The 25,825-nt window shown below is 41.4% G+C and overlaps 1 protein-coding gene across 8 annotated transcripts in view; it reads right to left on the minus strand.

The window, feature by feature from the left end:
- Cep43 (centrosomal protein 43) overlaps window positions 1–25,825 on the minus strand; it is a 40,652-nt gene that overhangs the window by 10,776 nt on the left and 4,051 nt on the right. For 4 of the 8 annotated variants that reach the window (XR_006148890.1, XR_006148891.1, XM_042689704.1 and 1 more), the window contains 8 exons: window positions 25,431–25,485; window positions 24,870–24,964; window positions 23,854–23,991; window positions 18,340–18,420; window positions 15,424–15,483; window positions 8,389–8,615; window positions 5,181–5,293; window positions 386–454 (listed from right to left, as the gene is read on the minus strand). Coding sequence is in view for 6 of the 8 variants with exons in the window: in XM_042689704.1 (XP_042545638.1) it covers window positions 386–454; window positions 5,181–5,293; window positions 8,389–8,615; window positions 15,424–15,483; window positions 18,340–18,420; window positions 23,854–23,991; window positions 24,870–24,964; window positions 25,431–25,485 (838 nt within the window). In the remaining 2 variants the exon portion in view is untranslated. The remainder of the gene's footprint in view (window positions 1–385; window positions 455–5,180; window positions 5,294–8,388; window positions 8,616–15,423; window positions 15,484–18,339; window positions 18,421–23,853; window positions 23,992–24,869; window positions 24,965–25,430; window positions 25,486–25,825) is intronic. The other 4 variants (XM_042689703.1, XM_042689706.1, XM_042689705.1 and 1 more) reach the window with 4 other exon arrangements.

Consider the following 25,825-nt stretch of genomic DNA (forward strand, 5'->3'; position numbering starts at 1 on the left):
CTCAAACCTATGACCTGGACAAGGTGTTCCCAGCACCCAGAGAATGGCACTACCTCTGCACCAACTCTGCACAGAAATGCAGATCATGCCCATCTCCGTGCCCCATGACAATGCCCTCTAACCTGCAAAATTCTACAGCTCCTGTGACTTCCCTCCTCCCTCACTACAGCTTGAGCTCCACAAGACAAGCCAGATAGTGATCTCAGCTCCTTGTACTGACTGCAGCTCCCATCATTCCGGCCTCAGGCCGTAGCCCTGGACACAGGCCAACTACGCAAAAGCCTGCTGAAAGAAGAGCACTAAGATCCCCCATGCAGGTTCTTCCCCTCGCCAGCCAAGACTTTATCCCAAAAGCAACCAACACTAAAATTAAAAATCAAATTACCTAGCCCAAGCGATCCAATTTTATCACTGATTAATTTCAAATCTTTCAAAACTGCACCTCCTCTTTTACCTGTGAAAGGAAAAAAAAACAGTATCAGCATTAAAGTAACTTTTAGAATACAATGTCCTCTAAGCTGTGTTTTCATTTTTTTTTTTTTTTTGCAGTTTGAGACTTTGTATTAAGCTACAACTTAGAAAAACTTATAAATTGTCATTATCAGTTGTTTGACTCATACACTGTCTCCCTTTTTAACCAAAACAAGACTCTTTACTGACAAGACTCTTTACTGGCATTTCAGTAAGTTCTTGGACTATGTATTTCCTTGGAATGTTCCATTCAATTGCTATCTCATTTACCAACCCAGCCTTACAGTTTTTCCTCAATCCTTAGGTCCCAGAGTCCTCCTCCCTAAACTATCATCCTCCATAATGATCATGGCTGTGGTTGTAAGGATGCAGGGTGTCCCATTCCATGGCAAAGGTCCAGTTCCTAGCTGGTAGTGTGACTGGACCATAGGGGGCTAAGTTCACCAGTGGATAATTTATTCAAGAGTTCAAACTGTTGAGTATTTTCTTCTACTGGCCCTTTTCACTTCTTCTTCTTCTAAGACTGTCTTTTGCTAATTAGTTCATTTATTAATTGGGTTATTGGTTTTGTTGGTTTATTTTTTTTGAGTTCACTGTATATTCTGGGTATTAGGCCATTCTCTGATGTGTAGCTGACAAAAATCTTCTCCCATTCTATAGGCTGTCTTTTTAGTTTGTTGGCTAAATATCCTTTGCTTAACATTTGCAAACCAAAACAACATTGAGATTCCATACTTGTAGGTTCTAATCACAACTGTACCACAAATTACAAAACCAATAATGGAGATTCCTCATTTATCTACATTAGTAAGAAAGAAGAGAATAAAATTAACAGAAAAATAGCCTCAAAGAAAGTACCTAGGAATACACTTAACCAAAGTTAGGAGCAGGTAGCTCATGCCTGTAATGCTAGCTACTCAGGAGGTTGAGATCTGAAGATTGTGGTTCAAATCCAGCACAAATAAAAGTCTGTGAGATTATTTATTTCCAATTAACCATCAAAAAGCCAGAAATAGAGCTTGGCTCCATTGGTTGAATACTACTAGCCTTAAGCATGAAAGTTCAGGGACAATGACCAGGCCAAGTTCAAGCCACAGGACAACACACCCACACAGATACACACAAATCCCAAACCAAAGATAGGAAGGACCTCTACAGTGAAAGTAGAAAACCTTGAAAAAATTGAAGACACCAGAGGTGGAAAGACTCTCCTGTTTATGGATTGGCAGAATTAATACTGTGACAATAGCTATATTGCCAAAGTCAATGCAAAACCCATCAAAATCCCAATGTCATTCTTTGCAGCTATAGAAATCCCAATTCTATAACTCATCTGCAATCACTATAGGCCCCAAATAGCCAAAACAATCCTCAACAACAAAAATGGGGGTGCATTGTTAGAGATATCACAATTCCAGGCTTCAAACTTTACTACAGAGCCATAAAAAACAGCTTGGTACCAGGAAAAAAAAAAAAAAGACCTAAAGACCAATAGAACAAATTAGAAGACCCAGAAATGAACCTATATATCTATAGCCATCTGATTTTTGACATGAGAGCCTAAAGTCCATGTTGAAAAAAAGCCTCTGCAATAAATGGAGAAGGGAGAACAGGATATCCACATGCAGAACGATAGAATGGAATCACTGTCACCCTGTGTTAATACCAATTCAGAGGAGATGAAACACCTCAAGATCTGCTTTGAAACTACAACAAGAAAAAGTAAACACTAGAACTTTGTGGCATAGGCAGAAACTTCCTGAATTATAACTCCAGTCATTCACCAAATAGGAAGGAGAACTGACAGGGATTACATCAAGCTCAACAGCACTGTGAAGGATATCATCACTAATCTGAAAAGAGACTACAGAATCCTTGCCAGCTGTATATCTAACAAAGGTTAGAATATACAGGGAGTTTTGAAAACCCCAAATAATAACCCAATTAATGAATAGGCTAAAGGAATGATATAGAACTCTCTCAGAAGTGAAAATAGTCAATTAACATATGAAGAACTGCTCAGCATCCCTGGCTATAAAGGAAATGAAAATGAAAATAACCCTGAGATTCTATCTCACTCCAGGTACAATGCCATCAACAAAAATGCTGACAAGGATGTAGGGAAAAGGAACCCTATATTATAATGATGGTAGAAAGTCAATTCAGGAGATGACTGTGGAAGTCACTATGGAGATTCCTTAAAAAAAATTTTAAAAAAAAAGCCAACTACCCTATAATCCAGCAATGCCATTCCTGAACAGTATTCATAACAGTCCAAATGGTGGACCCAGACCAGATGTCCTATAATGAATGCATCAAGAAAATGTAAATGTGGTATGTGTATACACACACACACACACACAATTTTATTCATCCATCAGGAAGAATATTATATATATTGTTTGCAAAGACATGGAGGACCCTACAACAAATCATATGAAGTAAGCCAGGCTCAGAAAAACAAAGGGTGCATGTTTTCTCTCATATGTGATATTCAATCTAAAATATAAACAGATACGAAAGCATACATACAAGCAAACTGACTGAAGTATGATAAAGGAAACAGAATTCTGCAGTGTGACTCCTTTGGTCAGTTCAACAAAATGAGTATCAAGACATGAGACATACTTTGAGTAACACCAGTGGGTGGGTGAATGGAAAGATGAATGTGGGCAACTCAATGTGCAGACCTGAAAACGGAGCTAGGAAACTCGAGACAGGTGGTGATGGAAGAGAGGATGGTGGAAGGGGCGACACTGAGCAAGACACTACGCACAAACGGGTCTGTTCAATTGAAATTGCTTGTCAGCTATTTGAAGGTTTTCTTAAGACTACGCCAGGAAGCTCTGAAGAAGCAAACCTGTGTCCATACTCACAGGTATGTGCTATACTGACAGTGATTTGGCACAAAGTATGGACTGCAGAACTACACATTTAGGGCCATGCTGGGTGTGCACATGTATGAATGTGTGTGTGTGTGTGTGTGGTCCTAGGGCTTGAACTCAGGACCTAGGTATGAGAGAGAGAGAGAGAGAGAGAGAGAGAGAGAGAGAGAGAGAGAGAGAGAGTATGTATATGTGTGTGTGTATGTGTGTGGTCCTAGGGCTTGCACTCAGGGCCTAGGTGCTGTCCCTGAGTTTTTATTCTCAAGGCTAGTTTTCTACCACTTGAGCCACAGCTTCACTTCTGTCTTTTTGATAGTTAATTGAAGATAGAGTTTCCACAGACTTTCCTGCTGGGGCTGGCTTTGAAATATGATCCTCAGACTGATCTCAGCCTCCTGAATAGCTAGAGCTACAGGCATGAGCCACCAGACTTTGCCTTAGGGCTACACACAATTCCAGGTGTGCTATCTCTGTCTCTTGTACACATAAAGACATCCCAGATCTATGGTCCTGCAAACCGTGTTTCATCTAACATTCCTATCATGATTACCCTAGTTTCACAGAACAATTTTTTTGTTTTGTTTTCAGACAGCTCAAGCTCAATCCTACTGTCTCTACTTCCCAAGGAGTTAGAATTATAAACGTGAACCCCACTTTTTAAAAAAATGGACTTAAAACCAACAAGTCACTTTGAATATCCAATAAGAGATTATAAATGAAAACTGTATTTACTAGACCTAACCTATTGAACAACACAGCACAGTGCACTGTACAGCATCTTTCCCTTAGGGTCCTGTGGTTGAGTGTAGTTCCAGTTCCTGCTGTCCAATACTGTGATAGAGGACAGAGGATCAAAGTTCAAGGTATGATTTCCTTTTGAATAAAATTTACATAAAATCCAAAACTCATATGCCAGATCATCATTAGCTGGGGCTATATATATATATATATATATATATATATATGTTGTATTATATAATAATAAGTCAACATAGAAGTATATTTCCTTGAAGTGTTCCTATAGCAGAGGAAAAGGCCAGAGAAAGCTGGCATGGTTGCACATATCTATAATCCTGTACTATGGAGGTAGAGGTGGGAGGATCTCCAGTTCAAGTCTAGCCCAGCAAAGTCAGTAAGACTCTATCTCAAATGCAAAACAAAAACAAAAGGACTCAAATGGGAGAGCTCCCCCTCACCAAGGAAGCATAAGGCCCTGGTTCAATCCCTGAGGGAGCCAAAATTTAAAAGTAAGAATGTATTACACAGGGTTCAAGTTTTGACTTTTAAGCCCAAACCTTTTAATTCCCTCACTGCCTCAGTCAGTCAGTCCATCAGTTGTTTTCGTGGAATCCACAAGTACTGCCTTGTGGATTGAATTCTGTGAAAATCTGCTTTCCAAAAGCAAACAGTGCCCCAAAAGGTTAGTTATGGAAATTGTCCTTAGTCAAAAAGGCATGTTACCTTAAATGATGAACGTGTACATTTTACACCTGTTTAAAGGTTGTATGTCTTTAGCAGAAGTTGACATTACAGGAAAAAAGGCAACCAAAACACAGTAATAACTTTAGGCATCTTGAGCATTAATTTTTTTATTAGTAGCAGTCTCCTAGAACCATAAACTGTGGATACTAAGGGACCACAGTACCGTTTACAACAAAAATAAATGAAAAGAAATTTAAAACAAACAAAAAAACACTATTAATTGGAAAAATCTAAATGATAAAATTACTATCTATATTTCACACGTTCCTGGGGGAAGAAAATCAACAATTACACACTAGTTTGTCAAAAAAAAAAAGTATTTGTGTGTATTTAGACACTTACTCTCTGAGTCTTTTAAGGAAGGGGCTCCAGCCAGGGAGCTGAGTCCACTCCTCACGGGGGGTACATCCGAGAGTGAGGCTAGGCTTCCCACTTGCTTCCTGGGCTCACTTCTCCTACCAACAAGAAGCGACAGTTAAGTGGTAATCTCAGTTTCTGCCATTAAAAACTTTTGTTCTGCCACTACAAAGTCAGGAGCTATTGTTCTGGGTATAAGCAACGTGCTTTCAAGTCCGATGATGATCAGTATGCCTACCGCCGATGAAGCACAAATCCACACAGCAGGTTTGTCAGTAACAACTCGCTCACTCTTCATCACTGCAAAAGTTCAGCTTTAATGTTTTCACTACCTATGATTGTTTTCAGAAGTTTTTGTCACCCAGATATACAACCAAGGTATAAGTATTGCTCAGAAAGCCCCAATGGCCTTTGAGTCATGCTCATCCCATCTTGAAGGTATGGTTTACCCTGTTTGGCAGGCCTGTACTTTCTAGTCCATTCTCACCTTACAGGAATGCATAGTGTTGGCTGTTAACTTAGGTGCATGAGAGTGTGCAGAGGTGCTACTCACAGACCCCTCTGCTTCTCCTTCCTCCATTAGCAAGGGCAACTTCCCTGGACACTGCATCCTGCAACTAGACAGCACTCACATCACTCATTCTCCTGTCCTAAGAAGCAGATACTTATCTGAAACACTTTGCTATAAAGTGCACACACAGTGCCCATTCTACAAAACGGTTACCCAGAGAAAAAAATCAAGAAAAAATTATGGGAACTTGAAGGACAAAAAGACAGCCCTTTTGTTTCCCAAGAACTTCCACATTAAGGGGTTGGGAAGGTGGCTCAGTGGTAGAGTGCTTGCCTTGCATGCCTGAGGTCCTGGGTTCGATTCCTCAGCACCACATAAGCAAAAAGAAAAAAAGCCCGGAAGTGGTGCTGTGATTCAAGTGGTAGAGCGCTAGCCGTGAGCTGAAGAGCTGAGGGACAGCGCCCAGGCCCAGAGTTCAGGCCCCACGACCGGACCCAAAAAAAAAAAAAGAAGAACTTCCACATTAAATTGGTTTTTATTCTTTGAAAAAAAAAAAAAAAAAGATATTCGGACAAGAGAGGATGGTAAAAGTCATGAGTGTTGAAAGTATTTTCAGGTTCTACCCAGAAGGTTTTGTTGATACGTTAAAGAACCAGAGGACTCCAGGGTGATTCCTGAATAACCAGGAAGTTGAAGAACCTCTGACTAAGAAGAGGAAGAGCTAGGTCTCGTACATGAACAAACTGCTTAAGCCCACATTATGACCCTATAGCCACCACGCCAATCCTCTGGAGCCTTTGTGACTCATCCGACAATTGTCATTTACAACCCTATCCTCTCATTCCTTCTTGGGCACCATCAAAAGCCTGTACCTATTGCATTCTGGTAAAACCATCTGCCAAGGACACTACTAACCTCCGTATGTCTAAATCCGAACTGCTCCCTCTGCCTGCTCTTACAAAGACACCTATTCTCAATGTTCTCTATATCTCCTTTACATTTCCTGCTCACCTGAATGACTAGGGGTGCCACAGGGCCCACGTTCTTATCTCCTCCAGTCTCCTGGCTTCAAAGTTACCTACAAACTACACAACTGCCTCATCAACAGCTCAAATGCAAGCCCCTCTCTTATTCGCCACTCTCACAGTCCAATAGACTACTGACCATCCAACCAACATCTTCTTAAACCAGTAAGCCACACTCCGGGCATTCACACAACTGCTCAACTGTACCATCTGACCCAGGTCAAATGGGCCAGTGGCTGTTTTCTGTGTCTGGTCCTTCTGTTGAAATCAAGCCCAAGTGTTGTACTCTCAGGATCAAGGTCATCTAGGCCATTTTCCAACTGTTTTAGTTCCTCCTCTGACAGTTTGCCAAGGAGCTCATTTTCATTGATGTTCTTGTATTTCTCCAGTTTTTTTTTTTTTTTTTTTTGTCGATCATAGGGTCTGAACCCTGGGCCTGGGCGCTCTCCCTCAAGCTCTTCAGCTCAAGGCTAGTGCTCTACCACTTGAGCATAGCATCACTTCCAGCTTTTCCTGCTTATGTGGTGCTGAGGGAATTGAACCCAGGGCCTCATGTATGCAAGGCAAGCATTCTACCACTGAGCCATCTTCCCAGCCTCTTCTCCAGCAACTTTTGAAAAGGAAGCACCATATTGGTTCATGTGCTTGTCTCTCACACCGGGTACTTCAAAAGTGGGCCCTCTCACCATTAACAAGGCTCTGAGCTCAATCCATATATATGTGTGTATGGTACAGGGGCCTGAACCAGGTGGCTTTCAAGCAAGCCCTGTGATTGACAGTTCCTGGGCTCTAACAGGGACACCGGCGGGGTCTGCCCTTCCCCATCACCTCTACTCCATGCACGCATTCCAGAGCCAGTGAGGATCTGTAGGTCAGTCTGTCTGTCTGTCACCCACCCCACCCTGAAGTCACAACCTGGGGAGCAGGGGCATCGCCGTAGCCCCAGGGCAAGCGTGGCAGCCAACATGCAGCTCCTACCCGGGGTGCAGCACCGGGACCTGAATATCTTAAGCATCCCCTCTTGGAAACCCTGTGCCCAAGTGCAGAGCAACCTGGGCCCATCTTGCCCTGTGTGATGAGTCTCATCACCCTCCTACAGCCAGCCAGCCTCTATCTTTGGGCTAACCTTGTACCACCCCTCACTTTCTCTGCCATGACTGTACTTTCTTGCTGCTATCCTCTGGCTGGTAGAACACCTTGGCATTTCCTGGCTCCTCTCCAAGAGCTCTATGACCTCAGATTCTGTGTGCCTTCTGCAGATTTCAGCTCAGCTTGAGTGTCGCCCTTCTCTGATGTGCCACTGAAGTCCACATGGCCAGAGCTGCTCCCATCACCCAACACTTCATCAGAGTCAGAGGGTGAACTCCATGGGGGGGAGGGAGAATTTTGACTCTTCTAATATTGCTGCACTCTCTCCCTAAAAGAGCATCTGTCATGTGGCAGATACTCAATGAAGGCTAGCTCAGTAAAACAAGTTTTATCTGGTTTCTTCAAAAACCTGGGATGATTTTAACAGCATAACAAGTTTTAATGACACAAACCAGATTTATGGATTCAATAATTATGGAACTATTAAATCATTGCTTTTTATGCATATAATAAAAATAGAAGTTATATTTGTAAGACTCTAGTTAGATAATCCAAAGAGTCTACTCACCAACCGTAAGTTTTTTCGGGTTTAGGGATGGGATCATCAAAGAATGAGTCTCCTTCCATATCATCCTCATCTGCATCAACGCCAGCTTTGTCTTTGACATCTAAAGAGGTGTTGCTGAAGAAAGACCCGATTTTTGTTTCATGGGCTAATGAGTGCAGACTGCTTTTGCTCTTTTGTTCTGATGAGGAGATACTTGTATCACTCTGACTGACCTCCAGGCTGGCCTTCTAGGAAGAGGGAGAGAGGAAAGGTCTTGGTGAAAAAAACTGTAAGGTATTTTAAATAAAACAGCATGATGGTTTATCTCATGCCTATAATTATAGCTACCCAGAAGGCTGAGATTGAGAGGATTACAGTTCAAAGCCAACTAGGCAAAACATTGGTAAGACAACCAAGGGCTGGGTGTGATGTCACACACCATGCTAGATACTCAGCAAGTGTAAAAAAAAGGAAGATAGCAGTCCAGACTGGCCTGAGCATAAATGTAAGACCCTAATGAAAAAATAACAAGAGGGAACATGGGCTCTGGCTCAGGTGGTAGAATACCTGCCTAGCAATTAAGGGCCTGTATTCAAACCCCAGCACCACATACACGCAAAATTATTTTAAGTAAGAGAAATCAGGTGAACACAGAAATCTGTGTGTGCATGTGTGGCCACGTGGAGTGTGCGTGTATGTGCACACATGTGGTCTCACAACAACATAAACTGCAATGCAATCTCATGATGCATCACTTCATCCCAGGCTTCCTAACATGGTCAATTTTCAAAGGGCAATTTTTTTGTTTGTGTGGGGGGGTGTTCCAGTCCTGGGGCTGGAACTAAGGACCTAGGTGATGTCCCTGAGCTTTTTGCTCAAAGTTAATGCTCTACCACTTGAGCTACAGCTCCATTTTCAGCATTTTGGTTTGTTTTTGGTGGGGTTTTGTTTTTTTGGTTGTTAACTGGAGATAAGGGTCTCACAGACCTTCCTGCCCAGCTGGCTTCAAACCACAATCCTCAGATCTCAGCCTCCTGAGTAGCCAGGATGACAGGCCTGAACCACTGGTGCCTAGCAGGGCAAAAAAAAAATTTTTTTTAATCTGTCCACAGCATTCTTTCCCTCTCTCCCTTCTTGGTGGTATCTTTACTATTCCTATTCACATAAAACAACTTTCTCATTTAAAACAATTTTTCCCACTTCCTATGTATGTCCATAGCTTAAATCAATACATTTTGAACCTGCAAATAGGACAGAACATAATGATTAAAAGGAAGATTGTGTCACGTAAGTGAACACAATCTCATCAGAAAAGAGAGCAGTTGCACCCAGCTCCAAGCATGTAGCCATCTAGGGTGAAGATGGCTAGCTATAGTAATTATCTAACTCAGACCTACATCTCCTGAAATGTTTTTTCTATATATCTTAAACCAAGATAGAAAAATCTCCCACATCCCAACCCAAGCACTGCTGACACACAACACAGTGAGGACAGTACACAATTTTACATTGAATCTTCTTGTTTTGTTAGTTCTAACCACCACAGTCTCCTTTTATTCTATCCTTGTTAAGAGTTCTTTGTCCTTAGACATGTCTATGTCCATGACCAAGAAGACAAACTAAAGCTAACAATAATAGCAGCTATAGGCTAGGAATGTGGCTTAGTGGTAGACTGCTTGCCTAGCATGCATGAAGCCCTGGGTTCTATTCCTCAGTACCACATAAACAGAAAAAGCTGGAGGTGGTGTTGTGGCTCAAGTGGTAGAGGGCTAGCCTTGAGCAAAAGAGGCTCAGGGACATTGCCCAGGTCCTGAGTTCAAGCCCCAGGACTACCCCTCTCCCCCACCAAAAAGAACAACAACAACAACAAAAAAAATAGCAGCTAACAACAGCATTCAAACACTACACGCCAGGCCTTACTTAACCCATCTTCAATATAAACTTATGAATCTGGAGTATCGCCTGCCCTTCACTACAAACTGTAATTTCCTCAAGTGTGGGTTTCCTTAAGAATCACCTTGGGTTAGAAAGGTCTATTCTGCTTTTCCTATACATAGATAGCATGTGTTAAGCCATAATTTGTCTACATTTTTATTCGCTAGTAGCCCTGTTTAGCAGCCAGAGGCAAGAGAAGTATTATACAAACTCTATAGAGTATTTTATGAATTATTACTAGAGAAAACTTAATTATCATAAAAAGAAATGTCTGAGCCCAGCACTGGTGGCTCAAGCCTGTAATCCTAGCTACTCAGGAGGCTGAGATTTGAATATTATGGTTCAAAACCAACCTAGGCAAGAAAAGATATAAGACTCTTGCCTCCAATTAATACCAAAAAGCTGGAAATGGAGCTGTAGGTCAAGTGGCAGAGTGCCAGCCTTGAGCACAGAAACAGGAACAGCACCTAGACACTGAGTTCAAGCCCTAGGGCTGGCACACCTACACACAAAAAAAGGTCTGGAAAAATAAATGTGTCAAATCCTTATCCTTTTAGACAGTATGAGATGTTTTCAAAGAGCTCTCCTGAATTTCTCTTGAAGTTTTCTTGCTATTGCAAAATATAGAAGTCTTATGTACTTATGTTTTCTGAACCCTAGTTACATTCTATAAATTGACTGGCACATTTAAATAATCAATTGATATCTTTACAAAGAAATTAAAAATAAAAGCCCTGAAATCTGGTGATATTTAAACAGATTCACAAGTAGCAACTGTCCTGACTCTCTCCTTTTAAAGTCCTCTGAGAATGGTCAAAAGGTAGAACTGCAGAAGCCAAACTGAACTATGACATACGGCAGTATCAGGGACAGCAACAGCTGTGAGCTCTGTTACTAACAGACCCTAAGTGTGTATCATGAACTAGCTAATATCTAACTTAGTGACTATACAGAGCCATGGTTACTTTTTGCCTGATTTGGTGATATTCCTGATATGCCCAGGAGAACAGGTCTTGAGAAAACAAATTTCATAGGGAAGGACATTAGTTACAATAGGACTTAAGGCAAGTTTAGGGTTACTTCCTTCTAAACATAAGGTTCTATTTATAGCAGAAAAACTTTTAAAAGAATCTCTCTAAAACTGTTCTCAAGATCAACTTCTAAACCACACATGGGAGAACAGGTGATTACAATCAACAATTTTCCCTATTAGAAAAAGTCACACGTAGAGATTTTAATGAAGCAATTTTAATGTCTACGTATACATTTAACCCCTAACCTGCTTGCAAAACCCTTACCATGCCATACATTAAATTCCAGTTACTAGAGCTTTCTAACACCTAGACTTAAATAAACTTAAGATGCAAGAAACAAATCAGTTAGTGTAATTCAATGCCTTGGAAGTTATTTTTTGGTATAGCTTTGTTAGATTGAACTGTATCATGAAATTATAGGGAAATTGTTAACAGAGTCAAAGAAATACTCCAGAAACTATAAAAGTGTCAAAAGATCACTCAATACTTAATTTTTTCCCACTCCCTTCTACCTCTCTCCCTCCCTCTGTCAAAATCTGTCTTTTTTACATGACTTATTAATGAAGTCCTGAGAGACTTTTACTCTAGTTCTAACAGGCACACATATCTAACAGGTTTAATTTGCTTGTCTAGAAAAGCAATACTGAAGGACTGTAGAAATTTGAAACATTTAACTATCTTCCAAAAACCTTAGTGTGGATAGAAAAATCCCATCTCTACCATGTGTAAGCATATGCTCCAAAGAAAAACCACAATCTGCTGGTCTGCAGCAAGCACAGGAGATGGCCCCATTCCCAGCCAGTCCACCCTGCATCCTCACCCTCTGGCCCTGCCTACCAAGTTCAGCTGACAAGCAGTGCCAAGAGAAGCAGCCCAGAAGCTCAAGAGGAGGAAATCAGAGCTGGGCAGGCAGGACTGGAAGAGCAAAGAGTTCAGCCCAACCATTTGCACATCCACCTACCCAGCTATCCAGAATGTAGGGCTGTGAGTTAAAGTATCAATGATGCTTATTTTATTTAGAAAACTGAGGTGACTTGACTGCCCAAGACACAAACACAATGTGGTCACTGGGATCATGATCACTGACCTGAGCTGCTTCTAGAATACTGAAAGTAAGAAACAATAAGGTCACATTGCTAAGAGTAAAGATAACAAGTACAATAGCAGACTTTGGTTCTACACACTTGAGAACTAGTTTGTCTTACACCAAATGTCATGATACAAAGCAGGCAATGCTCTCAGTGGTACAAGGACTGCCTAACATGTGTGAGCCCCTAACACAGTCTGCCCCAAACAAGAAGCATCTAGTATCTCAGTTTTCCCAACTAAGTGGTAAGAACCTGAATGTCTTTTTTTTTTTTTTTTTTTGCTTTTGTTTACATTTATTTTATTAGCTTGTAAGAGTTATTCTTTTTGTATTTTTTCGGGGGGGTAAGGGGAAGATCAGTTTGAGACTTGAACTAAGGGCCTGGGTGCTGTCCCTGAATTATTCTGCTCAAGGATAGTGCTCTCCCACTTTGAGCTACAACTCCACTTCTAGTTTTCAGGTGGTTAATTGGAGATAAGGGTCTCACAGACTTTCCTAGCTAGCCTGGGCTAGCTTCAAACTGTTCCTCAGAACACAGCCTCCTGAGTAGCTAGGATTTACAAGGTATGAGCCCCAAAACCTGGCTTCTTTTGGGGGGTTTTGAAGTAGGGTCTCACTATGTAGCCCAGGCTGGCCTGCAACTCAAGACCCTCCTGCCTCAGCCTCCCTCATGCTGAGATACAGGCTTATTGGACTTTTGCACATGTTTTAGATACTATGTTTGGACAGTGTTCAGAAAACAAAATGGGATACAATGAAATAAACTATCATGGGTGTCTACAACTTGGAAAAATGTGTTTCTAAATCTAACCTTCACAGTTAATATTTACCATCTTTGTAGTCCCAATCTCTAACTTGGTCTTCACTGTCTCTGAACAGCGGTAACAAGATCTGCTATTTTTACTCAAGTTACGCTAGCTCAAAAACCTTACAAACCTGTTTATACTCATATATAAATGATTTTAACCAGTTTTATAAATATAGCTTCCCTGAACAAATTGCCCTGGAACTCCAATGAACTATGAATACCTGACCCTTCCTGCATGCAAGTTGAAAGCAAACCTGGAGACATATCCACACTCCTGGCTCAGGGCGCCAGTGCTCCCCAGAGAGAAGTTCCCAGGGACACCCCACTTCATGGCACTTCATGTCCTACTGCACACAATATGGGAAAGGCTAGTCACCTGCCATTGGAATAGCTCCCTCTGGAGTTCTGGTAGGCACAACCTCAACAACCCCACATGCAAGCAAGTGGCCAGCTATCTGACTGAGCTGTGATGTTAAGGATGGTGAGAACCTACTTCATGCACAGGGCAAGGCAGAAAAGCAAAGGAAAGTTAAAGGCTTATCCGTCTAATTCTGGAAAAAGGCAATGCTGAGTGTAATTCATGCAAAGGCCACTCAGAAATAAGATCAGCGAAGGGAAAAAGGGTTCAAAGTGACTGAAGTAACTATCCTGAGCTCAGGAGAACAACAAGAGAATAGGGAGTCCAACTTACAGCCCCACTCTGAGATGAGGCCAGGTCTGGATCCCCTTCTCACATCAGAGCAAGAGAGGCCCTGCCCACTGCAGAGTGAAGGCTGAGGTCCAGGCCGGCCCCAACCACCAACCCCAGCTGTGTCACATGACACACAGTGAAAAAACTATGTCTCTTAGTATACTTGGCTTTATATATGAGCTTATTCTAAGTATTTTACCTTCTTTAAGACCCATGATACTAAACGATAATACTATATGTAATACTTAATATTCTTCTTTCTTAAAAAAAAAAGAATCTTAAAAGAATCTAAGGAAATAAAAGCTACTTCTTTAATATTCCTAGTAACCAATCTTAAGGTTATCTCACCTCTGCAATTAGCCTGAGGTTTCCTTAAGCAAGGGTTAAGTGTCTGGCCTGTAGCATTAAATGACTTCACTATGTAAATACTCCAAAATATTTGCTAGTTAATAAACATCAGCTTGTTTGTTCATTAACCAGTGGATGAAGAACAGTGGGAACAAAAAAAAAAGTCTACAATTACAAAATTTACCTTGGAAACTACCCAACTGCAAACAGTTAACAGAGCTAACATAGCTTCTTTTTTTTTTTTTTAAGTCTTTCACTCATCGTAAGACTAGTACATTTCTGAGAACTAAAAGCTAAAATCTTTTTGTCTTATTCTAAATAGATGTAAAAACTATAATGTATCTAAGACCTCTATTCATTAAGCTTCATAAGCAGCTAATCTACTGTCTTGGTCAAAGTTTGTGATCTTTAGGGGAGGAAGAAAAAGCAGCCTGACTGCTGTGCAGGACTTCCCACCAAGAGAGGCCTGAGCAAAGGTCAAGAGACATCTCTGTACAAGATGTTCTGGAAGGAAACCAGGGGTAGCCCTTATCAGTTAGAAATTATCCAAATTACCCAAAAAGTAATGTGATATTCTATTTTCCTCAGGTAAAAATCATAGTGTTAATTTCATGATCATCCATCAAAAAGAACATAACAGAACCAGGCACTGGTGGCTTAAACCTGAAATCCTACTACTCAGGAGGCTGAGATTTGAGGATCAAGGTTCAAAGCCAGCCCAGACAGGGAAGTCCACGAGACTTACCTATAATTAATCACCAAAGAGTCATATGTGGTGCTGTGGCTCAAAAAGTAGAGAACCAACATTGAGCAAAAAAACAAAAACAAAAACAAAAACTAAGAGACAGTACCCAAGCTCTGAGTTCAAGCCCCAGTATTGGGACAATATATAAATAAACAAATTTCAACTCATTTTTGTCAATGAAACATCAATTTTCAAAGTAAAACTAAGCACAACAGTATGATTTTCACCTGGATAAAACTTACAAACTACTTTTTCTTTTAAACCAACATTACTTCCTCATATTTTGATCAGTTAGATGGCAGTTAACAGTTCAAAAGAAAGCTGAAAACCCAGGCCAGCAGGAGGCCTGTGAATCTGGGGGTCTGTCTTGGCACAGGCTGCTTTCTCCTTTGCCCTCATGCATGTTACCTTGTCACCAGACTTCTGCCCGCTTGTCTTCTTCTTACCTTGTCCTTTATACCTTGGTATCTGAGCATGAGAATAAAATGACATTTTACCACAACATGTAAATCTTTACAAAAAAACTAACTCAACCCCAAACCAGTATGATTCCCAGTAGCTCTCTTAGAAATGGAGGATCTGATGCATCTGCTCCTCTCCAAAGCCCGCTCTCTTCTGGCCTTGCTGGACTTTCCTCCAGGCCCGTGTCAGCTCAAGTCTGACAGGTTCATGATGGTTGGCAGGCTGTGGACACAGAGGCCAGCACCTGATCTGCTGTAGCACCACATTGGCGGCTTCCCCACTACACGAGCATCCTTCTGGTTCTAGTAAACCCTGAAGCTCTGGGTGGTCTTGTCAGACCTCCCCTGACCTTCCACAGGAGGCCTGCACCACAGGCTGTGCTTTATCACAGCTTCTCAGAGGCCCTCGTGCTCTCTGTGGCTCTCCAGGCTGACAGGGATGACAGGAAGGTGACTGGCAAGAAGAGGCAGCACTAGCAAAGTACTAGGATCCTAAGTCCAAATCCTTTAGTCCCTAAAGGAATCTTTCATTTCCCATCTGTCAGACCAGGGAAGGCCCTAGGAATCTTGTATGCTTCACATGGGCTGCCAGCAGCCCATCTGTCTGTACTGGTGAGTCTATATGGCCCAAGGATGTCATAAATATCCAAACAGCCCTGGACATAGAAGTCCCCACCCCTGCTTTAAGACTACAGAAGAACTGCAATCTAAGAACCATCCTAGCCCAGCCAGTAAGTATCTGAAGGGAGAGCTGTAAACTGACAAGTCACATGGTACTACCTAATACCATATAATAACCCACCACCACTGTGGCAGCAGTGTGGTGCCATGGAGGGGGAGGAGGCAGAAGGGGCAGGAGAGCCACAGGGGAGGGCAGGAGTGGGATATCATGGAGGAGGGGGGTAGATACTGTTCTCTAAACTGACCATGAGAGATTATCACCACTTCTCTAGGAGAATGAGATGAGCAGCAGCATTTCCAAACTCACTTAACACAGAATTTGAATTATTCTTAGCTTTAAATCATCTTTATGTGTAGGGAGTATGTAAAACAGAGTTGTTGTTTTCTTAAAGATATACCTTACCTGGAAGGTTAGCATAATTTTTTAAAGTTATTTGCTAAAGAGAGAAAGAGAGTTTCCAAATAGCTCAGTACTACAGATACTGAAAAGTCACTTAGAATATTCCTTCATTTTAACCTCTAATGTCAGATTTTTCATGGAAAAAATAAACCTTCCTTCCACAAGCTCTTTTATCAACAGTTAATTTGAAGATATTTGTCAAATGGACTCAGGACTAATCTATCAGGGCTACAGACTCTCGCATGCATCAAGAAAGAAACTTTTAGGAAAAGATCTTGTCAATTAAAACTAAGTGGACACCTTGAAGGGAGCAGCACTTCCAAGGCCGTCCATCCCTCTCCAAAATGGACGGAACAAGTCACTGAGTGACAAGAAGTAACAGCAGCAATTGTTAGCAATGTTACATGCTTACGACATTTAAAAAAGAAAGAGAGCTGGAGGTAAAATTACTAATCTCTGGAGTTTCACCTGATTTGAAAACATGCAACTTGTACCTGAAAATCAGTGCACTTCCCTGGACCCACACAAGCCTCGCCTTGCCATGTGTACTCCATACCTCATCTACTCCCATGAGGTAGAAGTCAAATGTAAAGTCACCGAATGCAACTGGACCTGTGACAGACTGCCTGTCCTCAAGAAATCACCATGCTGAAGTCACACCCTCTAGGTAATGAATGCATTAGGAGATGGGGCCTGTGGGAGGTGATCAGTCAAAAGAGTGGAGCACTCATGAAAGGGACTGGTACCCTTATTCAGGGACGCCAGGGAGCTCTAATGTCTCCTCCACCATCTGAGAACACACAGGAGACAGCATCCACAAACCAGCAATCTGGCCCTCACCACTGCCTTCCCTCCAGAACTGAACTCACCACCTGCCACTGCCAACCAGTCAGTCTGCAGTATGCCATTACAGCAGCCTGAGTGGATTAGTATATGGCCCAATCCATTCTGTTACAGGACCAGCTAGTACTAGCAATTAATTCACCAGAAGACAGCAATTCCTGAAAGTCATCTATTTGTTTTTCTATTATTAACAGATGCCTTTGATCTTAAATGCTGGCATTCGACTTGTTTTCTCCTTTATGCCATATTCCAAATCAGATCTTACCTTTAACAACCCATAAACGCACACACATACATACAAAGATACATGCATGCATACACATATCACACATAAACTCACAAATGTAACCACAGTACATTATCTTGTAAGTCCTATCAAAAAAAGTTCATTAATATACATAACCACTGTAACTTACAACTGCAAATGGCTGGCCGTCCATCAGAAGTATACAGTATTCAACATAACAATTTTATAACCAAATCTACTATCCTTGAGCAAGGAATATATGAGAGCTAAGAGTGAAGAGAAAAATATTCAAAGTACCAAATGAATTCAAATATTCTGCAATTCTGATACTTAAGAATGCATTTGTTCTCTGAGACATAAAAAAAACAAAATGAAACAAAAAAACTAACTTTTAAAAAACACTTAATCAAAGCAGGGGGAAACAGCACCTTCAAGAAACTTCAAGAAGTGGGCTGTGGCTCAAATGGCAGAGCGTTCACCTTGAGCTGAAGAGCTCAGGGACAGCGCCTAGCCCCAGAGTTCAAGCCCCATGACCAAGAAAAAAAAGAAAAGAAAAGAAGGAAGGAAGGAAAGAAGGAAGAAGAAAGAAACTTCAAGAGCACTTGTCACAAAGAAAGTAAAACTTGAAACAAAGGAGTAGAGCCCCAGGAGTCCCAGGGTACACAAGACTTCTGAATCAGCTGCTAACTCACCTTACTTGGGATTGTGTTTGAGTTTGTTTTTCCTTCTGGTGACTTTGATGGAGAATGTACATCAGATAGTTCCAGTGCACCCTAAAATCAAAGTTTAAAATGAAAACACATTTAAAAACCTTAAAACATAAGGTTTTAATGATATCTCAATGGAATTTGAGCACTAATATCAACATTTGTCTAAATGCTCACTAATGTAAATATCTTGTTAGAATCTTCTCTGACTCTGCAAAAGAAACCATCCCTAGATTCTAGCCATGCACAATGCACTGCTCAGAGTCCCTTCAACAAGCTACAGGCACAGGGTCCACCAGTGCAACACTGACTCCCTCTGCCCCACCCCTTCCTTTCTGACTAGGATCACTCTTCTCCCCTCTTCCTAGCTGTGCTTTCCTGCTTCATTTTATGCCAGGAAAAAATATCAAAGATCAAAAGAAATGCTCTCAAAACAAACCCGACCTCCTCAAATGGCCATTTTCTCTTTCTCTCTCATAACCCCTTCGTTTTGTCCTCGAGACAGGTTTTGTTGTATAGCACAGGCTGGCTTGCAGCTTGGGATCTCCCTGCTTATCCTCTAAGTGTCCATAATTATAACTTCGGGTCTCTGCTTTTGTAGTTTTTTTGTTTTTCATTTTTAAAATCAAACGCAAAGGAGTTTTAAAAACTAGCTTCCTATTTTCATTAGCGTCAGTCACACAAGGGACCTGCACTGTGTTCTGTTCATATATACATACAATGACCTTGATCAGACTCACCCATTGCTCTCCTTCATTTAACAAAGTATTTCTTGAATAGGAATCACTTCTTAAAACTCATCTATTACCACCATGTGCATATTAAATATTGTCTATTTTACTTAAGGAAGTCTACGTTTTGTGTATGAAAGTGTGCCGCTCCTTCAGTATTCTAAGGACAGCATTACCTTCTCTCAGACTAGGCACGCTCATGTTCTCTCCCCACGCTGCCATCTAAGACTTGGCCCCTTGCCAAAATACTAATTTACCAATTCTCATTGACTCTTCCCTTGAGACCAAGTCTTTTCTGTCCCTTTCCTTCAAGTCTTCCTGATACCATATTGTCTGGATTTACTTTCTTACAGGTTTCACTTTTCCTAGTCTTCTCTAACCTTCACAACTTTTTCATCTCAAATAGAAACTAGCATTTGCTAAATCACTGTGTCAGAGCCCACAGACTCAGGACCTGGGGGCACAGCCAAGGCAAGCACAGATGACTTACAATCTGGCAAACTAGCTTCCAGAAGTAAGACCAGGAAGAGCAAGAGTCAGCTGAATAGATAAAATTCTAATGGGAAAGGAGAGTATGTATCAGTTCAGGGAATACAGGGTGGAAAAATGAGAGAAAGCAAGAAGGCACACTCACTTTCAAGGAGCAGCTTCTGCCTGGCTTAAGTACTGGCTGAACATACCTGGTGTGAAAATTCTAAGTGCAATGCTAAACCCTACAGAATTCAGAATTGTGGGACAAGGTTATTGGGATGTTCACCTGGTAAATTTCTGCAAATATTCCCAAACCCTCAAACTTCAGAAATCTTAATTGCTTCCATTCCAGAGCACTCCAGACAAAAGGCCCTCGGCCTACCTGAGGTTCTGTACCTCACAGAAGTCCTCCTAAGGCTAGATAGGCAGCTGGAAGAACACCACTCCAGATCTCAAGTGAGGGACAAAGACCCTGGAGACTCACAAGTCACCACTGCAGAGTTGCTGCCATTTGTAAAAAGGAAAGGAAACCATGAAGAGCTGCATTTTAAAGACAATTCCTATAGTGAAGAGACTGAAAGGTGAGACCAGGGAGGAAATGACATTGCTGAACAGGTATGAAGACATAGATACTGAAGGTCTAAGCACGTGAGACTGGTTTACTGAGAGCTCCAAGAACAGGAAGGGCTTTCATTACACAGCTGAGGACAATTTCATAAAATCATCAAGACATTAAGGCACAGCAGGCACAACAGGATTCTTTTTTTTTTGGGGGGGGGGGGGGGTCGGTCATGGGGCTTGAACTCTGAGTTTGGGCGCTGTCCCTGCGCTCTTCAGCTCAAGGCGAGGACTCTACCGCTTGAGCCACAGTGCCACTTCCGGTTTTCTAGTGGTTTATTGGAGATAAGAATCTCACAGACTTTCCTGTCTGGCCTGGCTTTGAACCACAATCCTCAGATCTCAGCCTCCTGAGTAGCTAGGATTACAGGCGACCAGGATTCTAAGGAGGTAAAAATGCAGCTTTGGTGAAGAGCACCAGTAACTGAGTCCCCAGAGTTATCCAGCTAGTTTTCCTACCTGCGCTCCAAAGCCAACCGTTTACAATGCTTGTCATTTTTATTTCATTATAACACCAATAAATTGTGGAAGAAAGGGTGAAACAGACACCTTTAAGTTCCTTATTCTAAATACTGTAGTATATTTATGTATGTATATATAGTATATTAAAACAAAACATCCAGATACAACTATTAAGATAAAACGCAGAACTTAATACCTTGAAATTAGAAGGAACAAAACCATTTGTTTTTGAAAGTACAATTTGCTATACTTGGTCTATGGGAGTCACAGCGAAGATAGTCAGGGTAAGACAGACCTACCAGTCAGGAAGGAGTTCTGCGGCTTCACAGCACCTAACTAAACAACAAAGCTTACCCTGAGCTTGTCTGAGGCCATCTCCTATCCAGTGGAGCAGGAAGCCTTCCAGCAATCACTCCTCCATAGTCTGATGCCTACAGGCAACAAATGACTCCAGGGGTATGAGCCTCCAGGTACGGAGTCAGCACAAACAGTAAAAAAAACACCTGGATTCAGGCTTGTCTGCAGGGTAGGAGTTTTTTTGGTCAAGTTTTATCCACACAGGATACAGAGGAGTGAGTCAATCCAGGTGAGTGTTTAGTGAATAGCTGAAATTCTGACCTGTGATGGGAATTATTCATACAAAAAACATGTTTAACAAGACAGCCACCATTGATACTTCATGTCTCTTTGCCAACCCGTGTTCCAACAGCTCCTACTGCAAGCTCTGTTCAGCCCTCTCTTCAGAGAGGTACTCTAAAGCATCAAGCAGGAGGGGAGGGAAGAAGTGGCACAGAGAATACCACACTCATCCCAGCAGCCAGGCTCCAGAGCTCACACTATTCACTAGGGAGTGGAAGAAGGGAAACAGAACCAGCGAGAAAAACGGGTGCTACCACGGCTGCAATTAGGACAGCCAAGGAGCAGCTCAGAAGGGCAGGGAGAAAGAGAAAAGAGGTCAGAGCTACAGATAGTATGAGAGCCAAAACTGAGATGTTGTCACCCTAACCGCAGAATTCTGGCCCCAGGAGACTGGGGTATCTTACACCTAGTACCTAGCACAACAAGTACTTATTAAGTAACTGATGAATAATGAATGGATGAATGTATAATGCACAGCAGACTCAGCAGCTGCTCCCTCCCCCGCCCAGACCTGGCCAGGCTCTCCCTTCCCCCTTTGCCAGCACTCTTCTGCCTTCCTAGGACACCATTCTTCATCCTTGTACCATAACCAACTCTCTGCATTACACAAAACTTTATCATGAAACCATCTGCTTTTTAACTAAAGCAACTATGCCAGGCACAGGCTCACCCCTGAAATCCAAGCTACCTAGGAGCCAAGATCCAGAGGATCTCTGTGAAGGCCAGCCTACACAAAAAACTCACAAGACCCCACCTCCAGGAGCTGGGTGGGCAAGTGTGCTTACTCTCCCAGCTGTGAAGGATGTATACGTAAGATAATGACTAGGCAGCCTGAGCCTACATACGAGAACGTTAAAAGAAAAAAAGGAAAAAAAACTAAAGCAAAAAGGACTCAGTATGGTTCAAATGGTTAAACACATGTACAAAGCCCTAAGACAGTCATGAATATTTGTAAATAATCATGTACTGTATGATCTTTCTTAAATCTTTATTTTAAAGATTAAAATCTTTATTTAAAATCTTTAAATTTAAATCTTTATTTTAAAGGTTACCTTCCTTACGTGCATATATCTTTTATCTTAAAGAGCTCTGAGGACACAGGACTTTTTTAGCATGTATGACTCACAGAATCTAATGACCACACCTTAAATGCAATTACTACTCAGACATGCATTACTGATATTGAAAGCTTCCAACAGAAAATATACTGAGACTCTCCAAATTATATAGCAGAATGCCTCCAATCTTCCATCATCTTAAGGGATTCCTATAAATAAAAGCACACTTAACCAAATACTAGCATAGCAAGTGACCAGTCTGTATGACAGGGTAACTTCATGTAATGCTAATGCATGTTTACACACAAGAAAAAGTGAGTTACACATAAGAAAAAGTGTCTGCTACCCAAGAAAGTAGAAATTTGAGCTAGACACAGCAAGCAGCACATGTCAGCACTCTGGTGGCTAGAGGATCGTAAGTTCAAGGCCATCCTGGCTACATAGTGAGACCCTACCTCAAAAAAGCCTTTAAAGGCACTGGTGGCTCACACCTGTAATCCTAGCTACTCAGGAGGCTGAGAGCTGAGGATCCTGGTTCAAAGCCAGCCTGGGCAGGAAAAGCTGTGAAACTCTTATCTCCAATAAACCACCAGAAAACTGGAAGTGGCGCTGTGGCTCAAGCGGTAGCGTGTCCCTCAGCTGAAGAGCTGAGGGACAGCCCTCAGGCCCAGAGTTCAAGCCCCATGACCGCCAAAAAAAAAAAAAAAGCCTTTAAAGCTGGTTTCCAGTGGCTCGTGCCTATAATCCTAGCTACTCAGGAGGCTGAGACTTGAGAATTATGGTCAGAGCCTTGCTCAAGCAAGTAAGTCCATGAGACCCTTGTCTCCAATTAACCACCTAACAGCTGAAAGTAGAGCTTTGGTTCCAGCAGTAGAGTGCTAGGTTTCAGCACAAAAGCTGAGGGACAGCACCCAGGCACCGAGTGCCAAAACACACAAAAATGCCTATAAAAAAAAAGACTTAGAAAATATTTAGAAACTAAACAAAATTAACAGATTAGCATTAGCTTATTTTTAAAATCTTTTTTAAAATCAAAAAATTATCTATAAAATCAGATTTTTATTATTTCACTAACAAAAAAACAACAAACCGTTACAGAATGCTTTCCATGGCAATACCATGTTTCACATTTTCACATACTGATGCATGTGTAGGGCTAGGGACCCATGGGAGGGATCCTATCATCCTCCTTTTACAAATTAGGCAATGGGGAGGGTAAGTCACATGTCCAAGGTCAGTGAGGAGCTGCAATTTGGTCCACATGCCCTAACTCCTGAACCCAATGCTCTGAGCACTAACACCCAAAAGTGGCACACAAAAGTATCATAATGTGCACATTTCAAGTTTCATTAACATATACATCTATACAATCAATCTCAGTACAATTCATTTTGCTCTTAAGGAATATTTTCTTTCTATGCAAACCTTGATTGACAATACATGTTCTAACCTGCATGGCTAACCTATACAGCCAGTGGCTGAAATAGCCGACAGGAAATGCTACTCGGGATTACACTTACCTCCCCACCAGCAATCCCTTTCTCTTTCTGCTGACAGCGTCTAATCACTTCTAATAGCAAGGGTCCACCCACAGTTCCTTCTGCTTCGATGATACCTAAATCTCGGGCTAGATTCTCTCGACCTTCAAAACCTTGAAACTAGAAAAGAAGTAAGATTAGGGTATGCAAAAACAGCAAAAGAATATTCAGAGACTAAAAATACTTTAGCCAGGTGTTGGGTGGCTCATGCCTGTCATCCTAGCTACTCAGGAAGCTGAGATCTGAGGATCACAGTTCAAAGCCCAAGGCAGGAAAGTCTATAAGACTCTTACCTCCAATAAACCACCAGAAAACCAGAAATGGAGCTGTGGCTCAAAGTGCTAGCTTTGAGGGAAAGCTCAGGGACAGCACCTAGGCCCTGAGTTCAAAACCCAGGACCAATTAATAAAATAAATAAATAAATAAATAAAAATTAGTAACTTAAGGAAATGTCTAAACTCAACAAGGCTGCCTTTTTCTTAATGAAATAACTTTAAGTTTGCCTAGTTTTTACACAACGAGTAGTCAGTCTGTATTAACAACTTCAATGCATCATTCTAACAGAATGAGTGTCACAGTCAGCACTCCTTTCTGAGCAACAGGAAACAGCAATCCTCATGGTCATCTCAGAGAGCCCAGATGGCTTTTAAGAAATAAAAACAATAATCTATCTGCAAATAACCAAAGTTGTCAAAGCCCATTAACTTTCAGCTTAATTTTTTTTTGGGGGGGGGGGAGGGTCCAGTTGTGGGGCCTGAACTCTGGGCCTGGGCGCTGTCCCTCAGCTCTTCAGCTCAAAGCTAGTGCTCTACCACTTGAGCCACAGTGCCACTTCCAGCTTTTTTTCTTTTTGCTTATGTGGTGCTAAGGAATCCAACCCAGGACCTCATGCATGCAAGGCAAGTGCTCTACCACTGAGCCACCTTCCCAGCCCCTCAGCTTAATATTAACTCATGTGTATATCAATGTTTCATGGAAGGTTAAAAAAAAATCATTACTCTTACTGTGCTGGTTTCAGGGTGAAAAACAGCCAAGGTAAAGTCAAGGTTAAAAAACTGAAGAAATTCTGCAACAAGACTAGCCACTAAGCGTCCTGCAAAGACAAAGAAAAAAGATGTATAAGTAAATCTTTAAGAACTTTGACTTTTTTTATGGGCACTGTGAATCAATGGGAAGAAAGAGGTTTCTAGCTACAGATCTCTTCTCTGTGAATAATACAATTACTCAGTGAAAACACCAATCTCCCCATTCGGTCATTAGGATCACCATCTGTCTGGCACTAGCTTTAAGACAATGTAGTATTTTGTAAATGGACTTCACAGTTGCACTTCTTATAGTAAAATTGGATATTTTGGTAAAATTGGCTTTAAATCTAAAACCTCCTATGACCAAAAACATTTAATAATAGCAAGCTGTTATACAGTAAAATACTGTTTTAAAATAATTAGTAAAAAATCACAGGTTTTAAAACAATACTAAAAATTGCTGATTTCTTCCAAACTGGTGACAAGATTTGAAAACTCAGAGGAAGATAAACAATAGTAAGTGGACCATCTTACCGTCTTTCGTATTTAAAAACTTTTTCAGGCTCTCATTGACTAAAGGAGTCTTGTTCTGTTAAAAAAAAATACTTTTGTCACATATTTATCCTAGAAATAACTACAAAATGTACATTAAAGTTTAACATTTTTTATAAAATTACAGTTTTATAAAATTATTTCTCTACAAGATTCATTTTGTGGTATTACTTCTCGAGATTAATAAAGTAAACCATACATGAAGATTAGTGCCGCGGACAGAACCTGAGATCTCACACAAACCCGGAAAGCACCCATCATTTGGCTACATCCTAGCCCTTTACACATATTTTATGTATTCCTAAGCTGATTTTGAAGCAAGATATCGTCAAATACTTGTGCAAGATGAACTTAGATTTTCTTAAACATCTCAGGTC

Source organism: Dipodomys spectabilis, unplaced genomic scaffold (assembly GCF_019054845.1).
Source record: "Dipodomys spectabilis isolate Male_0828 unplaced genomic scaffold, ASM1905484v1 ptg000126l, whole genome shotgun sequence".
Lineage (NCBI taxonomy): Eukaryota > Metazoa > Chordata > Mammalia > Rodentia > Heteromyidae > Dipodomys > Dipodomys spectabilis.